Source organism: Anas acuta, chromosome 9 (assembly GCF_963932015.1).
Source record: "Anas acuta chromosome 9, bAnaAcu1.1, whole genome shotgun sequence".
Lineage (NCBI taxonomy): Eukaryota > Metazoa > Chordata > Aves > Anseriformes > Anatidae > Anas > Anas acuta.
The window spans coordinates 13,961,331-13,979,669 of record NC_088987.1 but is presented as its reverse complement, the minus strand read 5'-3'; the positions used below and the strand labels follow the sequence as shown (position 1 = coordinate 13,979,669).

Here is an 18,339-nt window from a genome sequence, read left to right as displayed (position 1 = left end):
ATTTTATTGTTTTTACATTTTATTATGTGAGACTTGGGAGAGGACCTCTTTGCTATGCCATGGAGAAAGCATAGGAACATATGGATTTATTACTCCAGGCTTTGAATGTGTTACCCTGCTCTTTCTCTGATGTGTGCATTTCAGAGGGATTCTGCCTGTATTTTTTCACCTATTGAGGCATCTCTGTGACCATTTTGCGAAGTAATACTGTAGTTTATCAAACATTTGCCTATATACATATGAGGCACATTCTGCATTGCCTTTTTGTCTAACTTAAGTCCTGCAGTCTCTTCCTTTCCTATGTCTGGCTGATAGAGAAATACCTGCCTGGCAGAAATGCAGCTTTACTTTAGACAAAGGGGATAAAATTTAACAAGGAGGCAATTAAAAAACATTACAGAAATTGCTTAGACTGCATGTAGCCCTGCTGTTGGTAAAGATCAGATACACAATACTGTGTCACTTCACAGTGTCTGGGCTGTATTTTATCAGCCTCTGAATCTCAGTTCCTTGATAACAGCAATCACATATGCCATGCTGTCTTCTTTCATCTACAGCTGCCCTATATATTATGACAGCCCCTCTTTGATAGACAGTTATCTATTCTTTTCTGACCTGAGGGCGAGCTTATTCCAATGCACTCCTTTTAGTGCTATCGCTAAAACACAACCAAAACCATCAACTGGTGCATAATGTGGCTGCTCAGCATTTGAACGAAATGAGCATGCATTGGTGGGAGCATGTGTGGTTTTTGTCACTCCACCACCTTTACCAGTCAATGGAAGATGCAATTCAAACCGCCTTAAGTGGTAGAAATAGCTCAGTGGTCTGAAATGCTGCTGTCTGCAGAGAGGGCTTTGGTCTGCCTGTGTCAGGTGCTGTGACACGCAGTGTTGTCTGCCTTTTCTGCCCAATCCAGGGATTTTCACAGCCACGAGAAGAGATCCCAACACACTGCTTTAGGACAGAGGTCCCTTGTTGAGAGTGAAGAGTTTCCTGCTTGAAGACAACTAGCTGGGAATTTCCAATGTCTACATAACCCTTCTGTACCCCCATACAAGGGTGCTGTTTACTATCAGGGTTCAAAGTCCTGTTGAGTTCAAATATGAGACATTTGCAAATTTTTGACGAAAACACCAGGGAAGAGAGAAACAGAAGAAGAACTGGGACTGCCACTTCTTGCACTGTTCATCACTGAAGCTGTGCATCTATGTTTAGCATCTATGCTTAGAAACCCAGGAGGCCAGGTGTGGCTCAGGGAAACACCGCACACTACTTGCAGCAGAGGGGATGGGTTTGTTTGTTCCTGTATGCATGGGGACATGTGGAGAGGGTGGCAATGGATGGAGACTTAAATGGCTTTTTCCATCAGCTTTTCCTCAGCCTGTGATAAATGATAAGAAAGTTGACTTCCTTCCCCACCATAAGAGTCCATGGGAGAAGCAGGGGCTGCACTGGAGCTACTCATGCAACATTTGTTTTAAGGGACAAAGCAGGGAGCTGGGTCTGGCTCTGTCACTTCTCACAGCTCCCAAGTCTGCCATTTTAAAGCAGTGAACCTTAGAGCATTCTTGTGTATAAGCTCCTGGGGTTTACACAGGCATGTCTGAAGTAGGAGTGTTTCTTGATGATGTCTGTCTCCATGGATTCAGAGTTGGTACCTTGTTTGTATCTTGCCTCATACACCACCACCCCCATGGTTAAGGTAAAGCTCCTGAGCCATATTCCAAAAAACCTAAGATTTCCAGCAAACCTTTAAGCCATCTGTTAATGTGGGCAGGCAAGAAGACATTGGGTAGGAAAATTCAGTCATATGGCAATGTTTATATGTGTCACCATAGCCATTTCTTCTAATAATGTTAAATGCCATTTTAATTATTATGTAAATTCATTTTCTGTAAGGAATTTGTAAGCAACAGCAAGCCTGTAGTGAAATGATTCCTCTAGATGAGACTTTTTCTCAAAGTCGCTCAAATCCCATCTATATTTCAAAATGCCATTCATTTTACTGTTAGAAAACCTCTATCAAAAATTGGCAGGCCCCTTTTGGAAAAAAAAAAAACTAAGTTATCACTCTGGGACACAGGTAACAGGGCACAAGCTGTGTCACATTTCTGACACCACAAGCATGAGTGCTGACAGGCGGTGACAGCCAGCAGCTGCCATTTGATACAAGGCATTAGAAAGTGCCCCGAGTGCAGTGATGTCTACTCCCATACGGTGTCTTGTGCAGAGCAAGGACACAGCCAGTTGCCACGTCACAGCAGCTATGTTGACAGTCACAGCAGCTATGGCTCCATTCTCCATTTCTACCAGTAAGCAAGTGAATTCTCAAAATTAGAATCTCTCTGTGAATTCCTAGCCTGCAAATGCAGGGATATTCTTAGCAGTACCTGTGGATTAATATCCACAATGAACTGAAAATATTGGGCCAATACATACACTGATCTGCTGTTCTAACCCAAAAAGCTGTGCTGAGCACTGGTATCTTGCATATATGATCTATGACCACAAACTGCTGAACAGGTTATAAATGGATAATATATTAGTAAAGGGTATTGAAGACTGACAGTCTCTGGCTCTTAACTTCACAGACACCCCTGAAAAACACCTCTCCCATGCATTGGAAGACTTGTTAGTGGCGAAGGGCACTTTCATGAAGATGTGGATAGCAAAGTGGGTGGCTGAACCTCCCAGGACTTGAAATTGTAAGGATGCTTTGTGCTCACACACAGAGAGAAACACTGTTCTTTTTATTTTGTGCTTCTTGGGAAGCCTTTAGAGATCACCAGGAAGCAGTCACAGTGCTGTGAGCAACAAGAGCCAGGGAAGTGCTGTGCTCTCTGGGCCCCTCTATTCAATAATGAGCTGTTCCTTAATTCTCTGTCGTGTCCCTTACTACAGCCTCTTCTCTACCTTCCACCACCTCCAAAGGCTTCCTTCTTAGGACAGTTTCCTCTCAGCAGCTGGAGGTCAGAGGATTTCTCAGCTGGAGTAGAGTTAGAGCACTATAAATAGAGTCTGCTCTGGCCTAAAGCCTCATGTGATGGACGAATCCGAACGAGCACAGAGGCTGTGTGCTTGATCTGCCTGCTGTACCTCAGAGGTGTTTCTTACCCCATATCAGAGACCAGTTGCTGGATGTCCCTCTGCTCTGTAAGTGTGGTGCAAGGACTTTCAAAAGCTAGAGGTACAGCGCAGACCCTGTAATCCCTCTCCTGCACAGCCTGTCAAGTCGCGCTTGCTAACTGTGAGGTTGTCTTAGCTCCAGCTTCCACACTGCCCCACTGCCACGTGGCCTGAGACCAGCTGCACGTGCTGGGGAGAGCCTTCCAGCCCGAAACCCTGCTGGGAAGGAAGAGCATCCTTTTGGTACACTCAGCAGCAGCAGAGAACTGTTGTGGGCTTCCCCTTGTGCCTGAGGGTGCACCGTATGCACACATCTGCAGGACAGAGTATGTCTGACTGCCTGTGACAACACTGTCAGTGCCTGGCTTCTCAAGTGACCCCTCTGTGCAGCAGCTCACGCATAAGGACTCCAGCAGAGAGCTGTCTGATGTCCAGTTGTCACCAAGGAGGGGAAGCAGGGAATAATTTTGAAGCTGTCATTATGCAGCAAGAGCATGTCATGACATGGTGAGAATCAGGCTGAATGCTTTCTGCAGTCTGTGGCCTGGCAGCCACATCCCCAGTTTTGTTCCAAACATGGCAGATCCTGGAGAAGGAAAAGGAGAAAGTTTCCCTGCTTCAACTTGTGTAGAAACTGCTGCACTGAGGAAGAAGATTGGGCTTCAGCCATGACATTCATAAGATTCAGTGAATGTGATACCTTCTGTACCTGGCCTCTGGTATGGAGAACTGTGTAATTGAAATTCTGATCACTCTTACCAACCACACTAACGTGACATTTATTTTTTCACATTTATTGTGTATTATATGTTTGTCATTCACATTTCACATTTATTTTAGACTTCCCATAAGCACTCACCTTCTCTGCACAGGAGTGTTATTGCTGGTTCCTCCCCACCACTGCTGTGTCCGGGGCTGCTGCCTCTGGGTGAGGGGACAGAGCTGTCACCCCCGCTAGGCATCTGCAAGGGGACTCTGCATAATGCCAGGGCCCTGGGCTGCCCTGCTCGGCCTCCCTGTGCTGCAGTGACTCAGCTGGAGGGATGGAAGTGCCATAGGGAGCTGATGAAACAGTAGCAGGTATGTCTAAGCAGACAGAGTTAAAGAGAGGTAAAAATGTTGGCCTGCTGAGCATTGTAGCAGGAGCAGAATCGCTTCCAAATGTGAAGTCTTGTAAATAGGAGAACGCTTGATTATTTAGCTGGGCATATTCAAAACTGATCTTGTCTCTAGCAACTTCATCTAGGATTTTTGCTCTACCTTTCTGGTCCTCGGAGCAAATTTGCTCCCCATTTTGTTTCAAATGATATAGACTGCTGGCTTGGAAACTTGTTTCATAATTGTATTGGTTTGTGCAAGCAATACTGGGGTATTCTGGCTTTTGAGCAACACAATTGCATTCATTTTGCAACAGTAGCTTGTTTTTGTACTGAGACATCTTACAAATGATATTGTTCATTTCATTCCCAATGTATTTGTCTTCCAGGTGCTTGTTTTCATAGCCGAGTTTTAGTGATGCCACTTGTGTTACGCATCGCTCTAAGAGCTGCACGATGTTAGTGCTGCTCTCCTTTGGTGTGGGGCTGATGTAGCTCTCGAAGCCTCTGAGAGTAAGAGGCTGCGGTGGTTTGTCACAGCAACCAGACAGAGAGTGATACATTGGTTTATTTCTGTCCTCCCTCTCAAGGGCATCCAGAGGTGAGGTCGCAGCAGTCTTATAGGAGTAACATGATTCTACTTCATGATTATCATTTAACAAAAGGCTTTCAGAGCTCTGTGAGCCACTCTGTCTGTTCAAGCTCTCTGCCAGCGGAATTCTATCTTCAGATGTCTCGTATCCTTCTGAACTTGTCTGCAGATTGTCTCCATTTGCCTGTGATTGTGGTGCATAATTTGATGCACCACGGGTTTCCGCAGTCCCAGGCACTGTAGATGAATGCTCATGGTGATTACCTTCCCTTCCTCGGAAATCCAAATCAGATGTATTAGTGCAAGAGTCTCTTTCAGCAATATTTACTGAAGAGGCCTGGGTTGCATCTTTGCTTTTGTCCACAGACACCCTTCGGTTAAATGAATCTTCCTTGCTTTGTTTCTCCTGCTGTGCTGTGCTCACGTTGTGCTCGGGACCAGGGCTGGGAGGGATTGGTGAATGATTACCCTTTTCTGGCTGTGGCTGAGGGCTCTGAAGAGAGTCTGGGGAGGAAACAAGCCCCGAGTGTTTTCGCAGCCAGTTTATAATCCCCATGGTTAGCGAAAGCTCAGTGTCACAGAGCTTTAGCAAACATTCTTTGCCTTTCCATGTGCTGTGGAAAAAACCCTGGCTGATGATGTCTACAGCTGGTTGGGAAGCCGTGTTTTCCTCGGCTCCAACATGAAAGCTGTAGATGGACAAAGGGATTTCAATGGCTTGTTCTGAAATGCTTTCAGATGTACACAAGTCATCATCTAGGACTGGGTTTATTTTGACTTCATTTGTGTCATAGAAGAGCTCATAAAGGGCATCTCCACTGTAGCTGTCTCTTGGAAATCTGCCTGGGACCCCAGGGGTCTGAGCTTCCTTTACTTCATCATCTTGTCCAGGAGAGAACGAATCATAGTAGCCTTCGTCACTCGTGGATATGGATTCCTGGTTGTCACTTTTTGGTGTTTCTGTTTCTGTGGAGCTCTCTTTGGAATTGTCACCATCTTTATCAGGTGACATCTGGGGGTCTGTTGCAGATGCAGCAGCTTGGCTTCCAGCCTTGCCCATGTCAGAACCAGGCATTGTCAGTAACTTCTTATCAAACAGCGTGCTCTGATGTAGCCTCACTGATTTGTTAATGTTGTCCCAAAACTTCCCAAATTCAACGGTCTCATTCTGGCCCGGAGAGGCCAGCTGCTCCACACCCCCTTGGAAGGAGCCCATGATGGGGCTCTCTTTGTGCTTGCTTCGTCTCAGCAGAACTTCTTTGCTGTTCTCCAGCTCCAGGTGGGCAGAGCTCTCATCAGCAAAGATTTCCCCACAGCCGGTGAGGGAGTCAAAGCTCTTCAGCGATGCAACATCTTCACACAGAGGGTTGCAGCAGTCATAGGAAGAGTCAGACTGCAGTTCACTGTCTGAGCAGTCTTGTGACAAGCAGTCGGCTGCAAATGGTTCTCCAGTTTTGAAAAGGTACTTTGCGAGACGCCCAGGCAACTCACTCTTGCAGCCTGGAGAGGACAGGTTCTTGTCCTTCTCAACCAGGAATGTGAGGCTCTCCGGTTTATTTTTTTTAATATGAAATATATCTCTGAGCCCTTTCTTTGATCTCTTGAGGGATATCCTCTTCCTGGGGATGGTTTTTGCAACAGCTGGTACAAAAGGCATCTGTGGCACAAAGTTCCTGTAATCAATCATCTGACTGCTGCAGGCAGACTGGCTGGGGCTTACTACACACTCTTTCTTGCTGCTGGAACTGGACATCCCCGAAAAGCTGATGCTATTGACGAGTCGCCCCTTCCCCTTTCCAGAAAAACCTTCCTCGCAAGCCCTGTTGCTGGGGCTGCACTGCTCTGTTTTATCTGCTTCACTAACGCAGTCATGGGTTTTACTCTTCCTTACAAGTTTGTAGGAGGACCCAGATGATTTGTCCAGGCTGTTGTCACCAGCACCATTCCTTGCTGCTCTGGTGGAAAATCTGTAGTTCTTGTGTGCGGCCAGGTATGCCAGCTGGACTTCAGCTACACTTTGGTTTCCCTCCAGGGCTGCCTTTTTGTCTTTCCCTATATCATTTTTGATTGTAGAAGCTGTGTGCTCTGGTGGCACTTTCTCATGTTGCACACTGGATTTGATGAAGGTTTTTCCTCTCTTGAGCTCCATGCTGTTTTCTCACATCTGTTTCTGTAAAGGAATCAGCAGAACAAGAGTACTGTTAGGTTGATGGCTGGCACTGAGCAGTCAGCTAAAAGTCTCTGAAGAGACCAGCTGGAACAGGTGCTCATCTGTAACTGGGGAATAGAGGAGCAGATATTAAGCATGACAGCATTATATAATTGTTCTTGTTTGCCACCTGAAATTCCCATCACTGGTATTGCGTGAGAAACAGAGCAAGTGAAAGTTGAGTTTGTAGAGGCAGGAAGATCCCGCAGGGAGAAGACAGAACATGTTGTGTATTGGGAGGTGAGGCCCCAAGAACATTTTGTTCATTAGAAAGAAGGGGTATTTGGATTTAGGATTAAGAACAGTGGGCATTGGCAAGGTGAATCTGCACTGCGCGTTGCTTAGCTCTTTCTAAACTTACTGTTACTTGTATCAACGTCAAGTTTGGTCTCTACCTATATGGTGTAATATTAAACCTGTTTCATGTTTTCATACATCTAATTATCAATTTTGCTGGCTGTGACCTTTCCATTTTGCAGCAGTTATTTCATAGAGACAGCTGATTCTTTTCTGCCTTAAGTCATTTTGAATTGTGAGTAAGACAATAACAACAAATACTTCCTGAAAGATTTTAGAGAAACCATTTTTTACTGGATGGGAAGCAGAACAAAAATTCTAAGTCCTGTTCTTCAAAGAACTTTCCTTAATGATACCTCAATGAAAGATTCGTTTTGTTTTAAATTGTTTAGACATAACTAAAACTGCCTGGAGCCTTGAACCCTGAAATGAGCACAAACAATGCAGTGCTATACCTATCAGTCCTGGACAAACCACATATATCAGCTCTGATGAAATGAAAATTGCTAATACTCATGTGAGAAAAACCTCATATAAGATTCTTGGACCCAGTTTGAAGTAAGCAAGGGAATTTTTAAATTCAGCACCAAGACAAGCTTTTGCATACTCCTAAAGTAAAAGTTAAAGATGTCTTTAGGCTTCCTTGATCTTCAGCAGCTGTGTGTAGCCTCCAGAGGCTTACCAGTTGCCAGGGTTTGCTGGGAGCAGTAATACTGTGACCAACACTTCACAGGATACAGGTCTGTGTATCTGCCAGCTCTGTCCCCCCCAGCACTTCTCCAACAGGCCGATAAGTGACAGGCGGCTTCTCATCCAAACTGCAAACTGGCAGGCAATCAGCGATATTTACAACTAAATGTAGGTCACTGACAACAGGTAGGAAACATAAGGGTAGGGTGGGAATATTCTACATCAACAGAGCATGAATGCTATGGAAAATGTGGTGGGTGGTGTAATGGGGGGTCTGTCAGTATGACTGGGATGTTGGCATATTTACTTGCATTTGGGCTGCATGTGAGGATTGCAGAGCGTTCTTAATGAAAGCCAGTAAACATTTTACTATGCTGTCAGTTAGCTGGAGTTCACTGGTGCTGCAGAAAACCTGGTTTGCATATTCAGAAATAGGTCACTGGGACACGATTACACTCCTTGTCTGAAAAGCAAGGTGCAATTGAGAAGAAATTCAGAGCACAGAACTCCAACAGAGTTGTGAAAATAACCAGAAAGAGCCGACACAAGGCCAATTAATAATAACCCAGAAATAAAGTGTCTGACATTTCAGTTCCTTGCAACGGTAGAAGCAGGTGCTGTGTTCCTGTGGGGAGTCCTGCTGCTGAGAGTTTCCTTAGAGGCCTGTGACTTGTCAAATGCCAGCATTATAGCAATGTTATGCTTAGAAGGGCTCTTTAAGTGTCCTACAGCTGTTTCTACCCATTCTGAGTATTAAGCAAGGGTAATTTTTGTAGGAAATTGCATATTTGTGAGTAAATACTTTGTTGCTGTCTTAAAAGGCTTTTTAGAGGTGGTTTTGTTTTACTGTCAAGTACAACAGTTGTTAAAGCAAAGAATTCGGTATGTTGGTCAATAATCTTTTGAGAAAAGAAAACTTTGATCTGGATTGTATCTCCTTGATAAGAGAAACAATGGTCTACTGGTTTGGTAGCTGGGTGTAGAAACCTCAACTCTTGTTTTTCTTTCCTTTTTTATAGATTAGGTGGACAACTGTAACATGAAATCCCAAATGTCCTGAATAACATCTGCACTGAGAATACATATAGCATGCCTGCGCTGCCAGGGATTTTGACAGGGCCATCTTTCACTATCACGTGGCATCAGTTTTTAGTGAGAAAGTCATAAGGCAGAAAGGCAAACATTTCTGAGAGATCTTTGGGTTTAATTTTCAGTTTCCTCTGATGAGAAAAAAATATATATTTTAAATGAACTGCTATGCATTTAATCATCATCTTTGCACTATGATTGTTTAATCTCTCTATTTAATTCCATGTATTCTTTTTCTCATTTCCCCCGGGATTCATGCCAGATTAGTATTTAGTTCATTGTGTCATCCTGCTTACCCTATTTGAACACTGGTACATCTTTGGGAATCTTCCCCGTTAAAATGTTAAAAATGAGCTTCAAAAAAGGAGTGAAAACTACCAGAACCTGCAGATTTTTCAGAGTATTAACCCCAGGTGTTGTTTTGCAACTTCCGCTACTATGAGTTCCTCTGCAGCCTCATGACATAAATTATTGATTTGCTTCTTTTCAAATATAGAACAAAAATATTTATGCATTGGCACTCTATTCACATACTTACTAACGCTTTTAACACTTTTGACTGTAATGGGCTATACCACAATACATATTTTTTTTCTTTCTATAGGGATGCAAATTGTAACCCCAGAAGTTGTACCAGTGAAGTTAGAATCAGTGTAAAAAAAAAGTTACCCTCCAGTGGTTACGTAAAGCTCATCAAAATACTATGAAAAATTACTCATTTAAAGGTGGTACACCTCTGGGACTTCTTGACATGTGCACTCAGCCACACTACTGCCTATGTTCCTTTTTAATTATTCTCCTCTTGGACATAGCTTGCATTATCTCTCTTCTTCCACAGGGATCAAGAGTATATGAGGGATTGATTTCCACCTTTGCAGTAGAAATATGTTTTGCAATTAAAAATCGCTACAGAAAAATCGCTAAGAACAGAAACCTGTGGAAACCAGAGGTCAGTTTACTAAGGCTGGTTTGTTCAGTTTTCAACACACTCTGGATGGTTTCTTCCTTAGTGGTTCTTGGTCTCTTTTCCATGGAATTACATGTATGTAATTACTTATGGAACACATATTTGGACAGAAGGCATCCTTGAATCTTCTATTGGGCTGCAGATCAATTGTCATTTGCAGAGCTGTTAGGTACAGCAGTGCTGAGGCTTCCAATCTACCATAACTTGTACTTCTGTCTGTCTTGGTCATACTAGCTGCTCACCTTTAGGATTTTACAAGTTTTTAAGCATGCAATTAGATCCGAATGTTGGGCTTATATGGAAATAAGGATTTTCTTCAAATTTGGATAACATTGCTCATAGAATGCAGATACTTTGTGCTCAAATGTATACCATCTGTGCAGGGTGTCTGACAGCCTTCTCATAAACACAGAAGGGTTTTACTGTGTCTGTGATGCACCTAAAAGTGAATTGAAGTTTTAGAATGAGGAGGTAAATACGTGTGTGGGCTGAGGAGACTTGTTTTTAGGGCAGTCAAAGCAATTGCAAATAGTCCTGGGTTAAAGGATTGGACTGAATTAGGTAAGTGTTCTGGTTAATATGACCCATCTTCAGATGGCCTAAATTCAACCTCAGTGCAGGTCAACAGACGAGGAGACTAGAGAGGAGCATGGGATGCCTGGTCTGGAGATTCATTAGGAAGCAGGAGGAAGATGAGTGGGGACAGGATTTAGACTGTCTGAATATTACTTCCAGCATGGAGAGTGGAGAAGAGATGGGCCACGTTTGCCTCTGTCCATGGAACCCAAAGCCTTCAGCCAGGCTGAGACATAGGAATTTCCTGGGATCTCCCCCCTCTGGAGGAATGGGGGAAGACTGATTTTGACTTTTGGGCTGGTGTCCAAGTTATTATCTTATACTTTAACAGCTTAATTGTCAATGGAAAGGTTAGGTTAAGTTGTCTTCTCAGAAATGGTAAAACAGATTGTGCTTTAATGTGTCAGTACCTAAAATACCAGTCCTCTTGGATGTAATTCGAGGAAGACCAGCCTAATGGGAAACTAGGAATATTTGCTTCATTGAGTGCACAGATAGATATAATACGAATATGAAGAGGAAATTTAGATGAATTCTCTGGCTTCAGCAAATTTGGCTCAAAATTACTTTTGCTTTAAGCAGGGAAAAGTATAATTGAGGTTCATTTATTCTAAAATCTTTTCAGCTGTCTGCCTTGGACACTCTCACTTGCTTGTTTGATGTGTAATTTATATATAATTGTCTCTCTTGGAGACTAGAAATTAGCAAAATTCAGAATACAGATGATGTTTTTCAGAGTAGATAGGAGTGCCCTTTCCACTTTTTTACAAGCAGTTAATTCATAAAAACTGGCAAGCTGTGGAGGTGGTGCCTCACGGCCTTGCTGAGCAGAATTCTGCTTTCCATTTGGGGTCTAGTTTCACCCCCCTTCAAGCATTTTCCTTTATTAAATAGAAGATTTGATAATCCTCGCATACTCCTCTAGTTTGTTGTTGTTGCTGTTTGTTTGTTTGTTTTTTTTTAAATTTAAAAATGTGAGGAAAAGTGTATTTGCACTGCTTTTGTGTTTTATGATAAAAGTTTGGAGTGAGTCCAAAATCCCTTTTTCACAAGTGGCTTCATATCAATGAGACTGAAGATCCTGAGTATCAGTTACCTCTGAAAATGTTACTCCTGCTTTTCAAATGAAAATGGTAGTATAATTAAATCTCCTGGCAACATTTATCTGCTTTAGGCATTTGGACATGTATTATGCTTGAAATGGGTGCACTTAAAAATGAAATTTATTTTAGAATATCTCTTGACTTATTGTGCAAAGGGAGAGGGAAAAGAGCTGAGCGCTCTGGCAGGCTCTCACTTCCTATGGCTAGTTAACCTCGAGAGGATTTTTGCTGGGCACCAGTTGGAAGTCCTAAAATGCATCAACAAATAAGCCTGGGGAGCTGAAAACCACAGCCACCTTTACAGTCAGTCCGTGGCTGATATTCATTTTTAATGCTTAGGATCCAATCAATTAGCAATGCATGAAGAGCTTGTGCTCCCAGTAAAGCGGGGCTTATTTTTGGAATAAGATCATTTATTTACTGTTGAAAAACCTTAGCTCTAGCTCCAAAGATTAACGTTAATAATGGAAATACATACTAAAAATAATGAGCATACATTCCGTTCTGTTAATTGCATTTTTAATTATAAATCAATACAATGCTTGCTGATGGGTGGTGATATCCTGTCTGCAGTCACTGTACACTGTTTCCAGTGAGCAAATAAGCATAACAGTTCCTATGGTGAAAACCAAAGAGGATTTTAAAGCAGTGTTCATCTTCTCACTTGAACTGATTACTCTTGGTAGTATCTCATCTCCATCAGATAACAGAGCAGAACAGGGTGGAACCAGGGTGGGAGGGATGGAGGATGTAATCAGGAGAGGCTTGATTCACAATGCAGAAGAATGTTTGTTTTGAAAGAAACCTGTGTGACACACAAACCTGCACTGAGATCACGCTTCTTGTTAGGAGTACTCCTTGTTTCTGGCTGTATCTTATCCTTCCTCTTAATCATTTGTCTCTCTAGGGTAACCCAGGATGCCTAATTATTTGCATATACATTTAGGTCAGGCGGTGGCTTTCTCACAAGAACCAGGAAAAAGCACATTGTTGTTTTTTTTTCTTAAATCTTAATTCCACTGAGCCCACAAAGTAAAATCTTATACTCCCCAGCAGAATACCAGAAGGATGTAGTTAAACGTTTAATCTTATTAGCTATGTACTGTAGGGAAGTCTGAACCTTCTTTTAAGCCCTGCCAACTGTTCTGTAAAGCTCAGGCTTTAGCATAGTAAAATTAACCACATTTCTACTCCCAACATATTATCCTGCTATATGCTGACAGGAGGGATCCCTGGGGTACTACAGCACCCACTGGCTCCCCAGCCCCGTGTGAGGCATGAAGAATGAGGGTGAGACCATGACAAAAGGAGGCTCCTTCTCTGACAAAACCTCAGCACCTCTCCTTCAGTTTTCTTCTGCACCTGAGGCTGAAAGAAATGTAACTGCTCAAAACATTCTTAAACACACCATATAAAAGGCACCATAAACTCCTGCACAGGGAGTTATTGAATCATCAGTCTATTGCTAGGAGAACGCAGCTGAGCAGAAATTTCTGCTGTGTACCTGAAAGAGAATCAGAGCATCTTTACTTGCCCTGGCCAGCAGCCTGTTGTACCAGACAGCAAAGTGTTAACCCTGTCAGCTTTGGCCATTTTCAGTAATTTATTGCTTAAAAAGGAGGTGTACATTCATATAAACACAGGCATACACTTGTCAGATGTATGGAAAAATAATTAAAAAGTGATGCTTCAAAATCAAGCAGTCATCCCCAAATAACAGTCCCTTGGAGTCTCTGTCAGAGCAAAGTGCCATTGCACCAGAGCAAACAACAAGGCAGATCACAGAAATCCTACTCACCATGTTTTATCACTGAGCAGAAATCCTCTCCCTCCTAGCTTTGCTGCTGAAGCAGGTCTTTATCCAAAGGCTCCGGTGATGCTTTTCAGATTCAGAGGGGCTGGATCACTGCTGCTCTCCAGTGTTACTCTCCACCCCCCCGTCTTTTCCTCCTCCTTCTTCCTTCATCCCCACCCCCTCATTCCTCCTGCTTGCAGCTTTTTCATACCTTACATAGATTCTAGGCTTCCACATGTAGCTTGATTTAGGAAAGACGCTTATTTCAGCCATCTGCTTGGTGTCACAGAAATGCTTCCCTTGTTAAGGAATAAAAACCCAGAAGATAAGCCTGGGAGTTCTGAGCCAGCGTTTTGGTTCCTCTCTTTATGACAGCTTATTAAATGGGAAGGAATACATCCGAATCAATTTCGTTTCTCACAAAGATTTTTCTTTCTGATAGAATTCAAGAAAAGCAGTCACAATGTGTTTCTAGGTGACTGAGATGCAGATTATTGGATTGTGCCACACTTTGAAGAAGTGGTTAGTAAGACTTTTTTTAATGCTGAAGTCAAAGGGGATTTTATGTGGGAGCAAAGTGGCATAAGGGGAGAGAATATGTATCTCAGCTGCCCACAGCTAGAATGCCTGGTGTTAGCCTCGTAGTGCCTTTGCTGACCATCATTTATCAAGTTCTCCTTACAGTCTAACTTCTGCTTGAGTGTGCAGTGATGCAATGACAATAAATTCACCTCCGTAACAAAGAATGATGTCATCACAAACACCACAGCTTTAATTTCACAAAAGTATAATGCTGCCATCCTTGCCCCAGCCTTCCCTCTATGAAGGGCTCCCAACCTGATCACATCTTGATTGTCCCTCCCAATTAACTCTCTTCAAATCCCTTGCCTTCTCCTTCCTGTTTGTTAAAACATATCTGGGGGTGTAACAGACAGCCTCTTAAAAGCAAAAGTGTATGTTACAAAGCACTAGCTTAATCCACTGCAGTAGCTCTCCTTCGAGCTGGAGTTTCAGAGTTGTGCTCTGGGATCCTGCAGTAGTTTGTGTACAGACTGGTGTACCCGTGGGCAGCATACCCACCCAGTACAGGGGCTGGCATCACTGTTGGTAATGACTGGGCAGCTCTCGGGGGACTGAGTGAAACAGAGCAAGTTCAGACAAGCCAGATCTGGGCAGGTATTTATCAAACCCTCCATCTCCCTAAGAACCAAAGGTGAGTGTTCCCTTAGAAACTAGAGAGGGTGCATCATTCATGGCTGATCTCTTCTGTCCCCCATATGACAGCAGAAAGGGGACAAAAGCATTAGTTAACCTGTTACCTGTTCTCCTGGTTTGGTCTGGGATAGAGTCAGTTTTCTTCTTAGTAGCTTATGGTGACTCAGGTAAAGCAGCTCCTGTGATGGAAGAACTCCATAATTTAGGATGTTTGTATATTTTACGATGTCCCCCTGGACAAACATTTCCATCTTCTGGAACTGTTTGTTTGCCTTCTGCAATGGAAATGGCTTAATCCATGGCCTTAGTAGTCCATAGCCTCAGCCCTGAAAAGCCTAAATCACAGTCTCATTGCATGTGTCAGCAAATATGCAGTGCATCAACTGGCAGCTGAGCCATGGTAGCCTTTATATATTGCAGTGGAGCTTTTTTTCTTCCTAAATAGTTCTCAACTTATAGTTCCATGATCTATGCCTTTCTGCTGTCACTTCATTTCAGGCTCTTTCACTCTGGTTATTGATCAGCTTGGTTCAAAAGGTTATTTCTTGGAGAATCTAATCCTCTCTGATTAATTCAGTCTGTTCAGAATTGTTTTGAACACGTTGGGAATAAAAGAGACGGGAAATCAGAAAACTGCAAATGAGGGGCATGTGGAACAGCTGCCATCTGTTTAGCAGAAGCACACAGCCTTTGGCACAAGGAGTAAGAAGAGGGTCCCTGAGAGAAGAGGGACCAAGGAGCATACAGTCCCTGGCATGCCAGGAGGGCAGCAGAGATCCCTGGTGTCCAATGAGGAGGACTGGGGAAAGGAGGAGGAAAATCCACATGAGGGCAGGTATGGAAAGACAATGAGGGAGTCTTTAGGTGAAGCAAGCTCAGCCTGCTGGAGCTTGGAGGTCTGCATCTCCTCTGTGTGGGAAGCAAACGGTTGCATCAAGTGATTGAGGACAACTACTAGCATGAGAAACTCACAAAAAGCAAATTATACTGTTTTAGAACCTTCTGTCATGAAGGAATGTAACTGATTCTTTAAACCTGCAGAGACTCAGGAAAAAGTTGTTTGCTGGAAAGCTGCACTTGTTTCCAATGAATTACTTCAGAATGAATTTGACCCAGGGTTTTTCCTGCCAGTGAGCCAGTGAAGAGTCTAGTTGAATTTTCTGCTAACGTCAGCTTAAATTTAATTATTCATGGACTCCTAACAGTATTTATTAGTTTTGCGTGTTGTAGAGAATTGGTAATGGCCTATGTAGGTCTTTCTCTCCAGTTCATTGACAGAAGACTCTCATAGGTTGAAGCAAACAATCTTTGCAACTCATCTGACTGTTTTCCAGGGCTTACATTAATTGCTACTCCCTTCTCAGTTATTTGGTGAACCAGTGTCTGCTGCAAAATTTAGGATTGTTATTAGCAACATCAATACTTAACAAGAAAATAGAAGCATTTTTATCCACAGGTTTCTGCAAGTGTATTCCACCTCACCATCTCCTGTCTGTCTTTCCTGTGAGGCAGTGTTGTTGCCATAATTGCTGCCAAGAGGATGAGATGGAGCGGGTAGGGCTGTGAGTGCCTCTTTCAGTACCAGTATTAAAGAGCTCAGCCAGCCTGCCAGCCCTTGGAGTGGCAGTAAGGACACCAGTAAGAACACAAAGGAGTGCCTCCAGGTGGGACTGTTCACATTCTCAGTGTTGCCATTCTGGGCAGTATGGATGACTGACTGCAAATTGCTTATTGCCTTAAAGGAGAATGAAAAGGGATTTTGAGGAGGAAAAAAAAAAAAAAAAGGAGGAGGATATTTCACCAGCTGCTCATATTAAAATAGTGGCTGCCATTAAACTTTTTGCTTTAAACAAAAAGCTCTCAGGCAATAAATGCTTACTTATGCAGTCAGCATAAGAAAAATTAATTGCATTAAATGCAGTAGAGAATACTCCAGAAGAGTTGTTTCACCAAACCATGAAGAATGCCAAGGCTCTAGAGAATAAAAACAACACCTAGGAGGGGCATAACACCTTGAGGACATGACTACAGAAATGGTTAAATACAAATATCCAATGCACGTATTCAAAAGTTTCTCCATTCCAGATATGCCTTTGTATCATAGATATCTGTCTAGACGAGGCAAAAATAGCTCTGTTTTATTGATCTTCTACTGACATTAATAGACACTTGCTGTCTCAAATGCAAAATAATCATTCAGCATAGAGCATGGGGGATGGCAAAATGCACTCCACTGGCATCCCAGTAAAACCTATAAGCAAAATTTTCTGTTGAAGAAGATGCTGGTGTGATGACTTGAGGGAAGATTATAGGAAAATTTTAATGACTGTTTTGTGGGACTTGGTTTCCCTGCTTGATTTTGCATTGCTCTTTGCTAGAGCACATATAATTAACTGCTCTGAAGGCTTCGTTAAATGCTCAATCGGGAAACCAAAAACAAAGATACGGACGAAGTAGACATAGATACACAGCTTCAAATGACAGAGACAGGCTGTCAGTAAGGGAGAAGCTGTTTCAATGGCTCTAACAGAATCGTCTTTCAAAGGCCAAAGCTGGGATCAAAGGAGGGCGAGAACCAAAAAGGCCTCAATAAAAAAGAAATTAGCCATTACATAAAGTTTCTGAGGCTAAGTGCAGAAACACAGCAGGCTGAGATCTGCATGCACAGATGGGGATACTGAACAGTGAGCGACACAGGCTGCTGCTCCCATTTCTGCCTTTCATTGTCTGTAGGCTTTTATTTTATATCTGTGAAAAAAATAAATCGTGTTGCACAGAGACTCTGGCTTGGTCACACTGCAGATACTGTTCTTTTCACAGGTCTTGCAAATGAGTCCTCACGGGTGGTATGGGGGCTGTAGGGCAAATCACAATGTCTGTCCTGAAAGAAGAAACCTCTGGGCTGAATGTGTATTTGGCGGGACCTCAAGGAAAATGAGCACTACAGATGCTAATTGCTACAAAGAGACTTCTGCTTTACATGCCGTCCCACTTGTCTGCCAATCAGTGTCTAACAACAAGCAAACAAAAGAAAATTTGAAAGATAGATGGAAAATGAAGCCTTTGAAATCACCAGCAGTACAGCTGGTAATAATGCAGTTACAAATGCTTATGGCTGATTACTTGATGAAACATACATTTTGGAAACAGATCTGTGTGTTGGATTTGTACTGGCAGTGGTAATTAATATGTCAGAGAGAAATTTTATTTTGATGTGGCAAGAGGTACATCTTAGAATAAAATACTGGCTTTGAACTGCTGTTTGCTAGCAGACCTAGAAAAATGTTTGATGATATGCATCTGTTTTGTTTTCTCACCTGCTGTGGGTTCAGGAATGGCCAACACTAGAAGCTGGCTGCCTGCTGCTGCCTCAGCTGCCTTCGCAGTTGGAAGGTGAAACTTCTGAGCATGGTCCTTGAAGTCTTTAAATGACATTTGTGGTAGGAGTATGGCATTCCAAGTAAAGCTTTTATGGTAGTGAAACATGACTATTAATATATTTGTTCAGTTGCAGTAAACATAACAGTAACACTGAAAGAACCCAGCTTCTGATGGAATGCTTCGATAACGTAACATGAGT

General features: G+C 42.9%; 2 protein-coding genes across 3 annotated transcripts in view; both read right to left on the bottom strand.

Moving 5' to 3' along the window:
* AMER3 (APC membrane recruitment protein 3) overlaps positions 1 to 13,706 on the bottom strand; it is a 36,149-nt gene extending 22,443 nt beyond the window's left edge. For both annotated transcript variants that reach the window (XM_068692211.1, XM_068692212.1), the window contains exons 1-2: positions 13,548 to 13,706; positions 3,989 to 6,988 (exon numbers count right to left, since the gene is read on the bottom strand). In XM_068692211.1, the coding sequence (XP_068548312.1) occupies positions 4,007 to 6,967 (2,961 nt within the window). In that variant the 5' untranslated portion in view covers positions 6,968 to 6,988; positions 13,548 to 13,706 and the 3' untranslated portion in view covers positions 3,989 to 4,006. The remainder of the gene's footprint in view (positions 1 to 3,988; positions 6,989 to 13,547) is intronic.
* Positions 1 to 18,339, bottom strand: part of PLEKHB2 (pleckstrin homology domain containing B2) — a 367,257-nt gene that overhangs the window by 296,947 nt on the left and 51,971 nt on the right. The window lies entirely within an intron of this gene.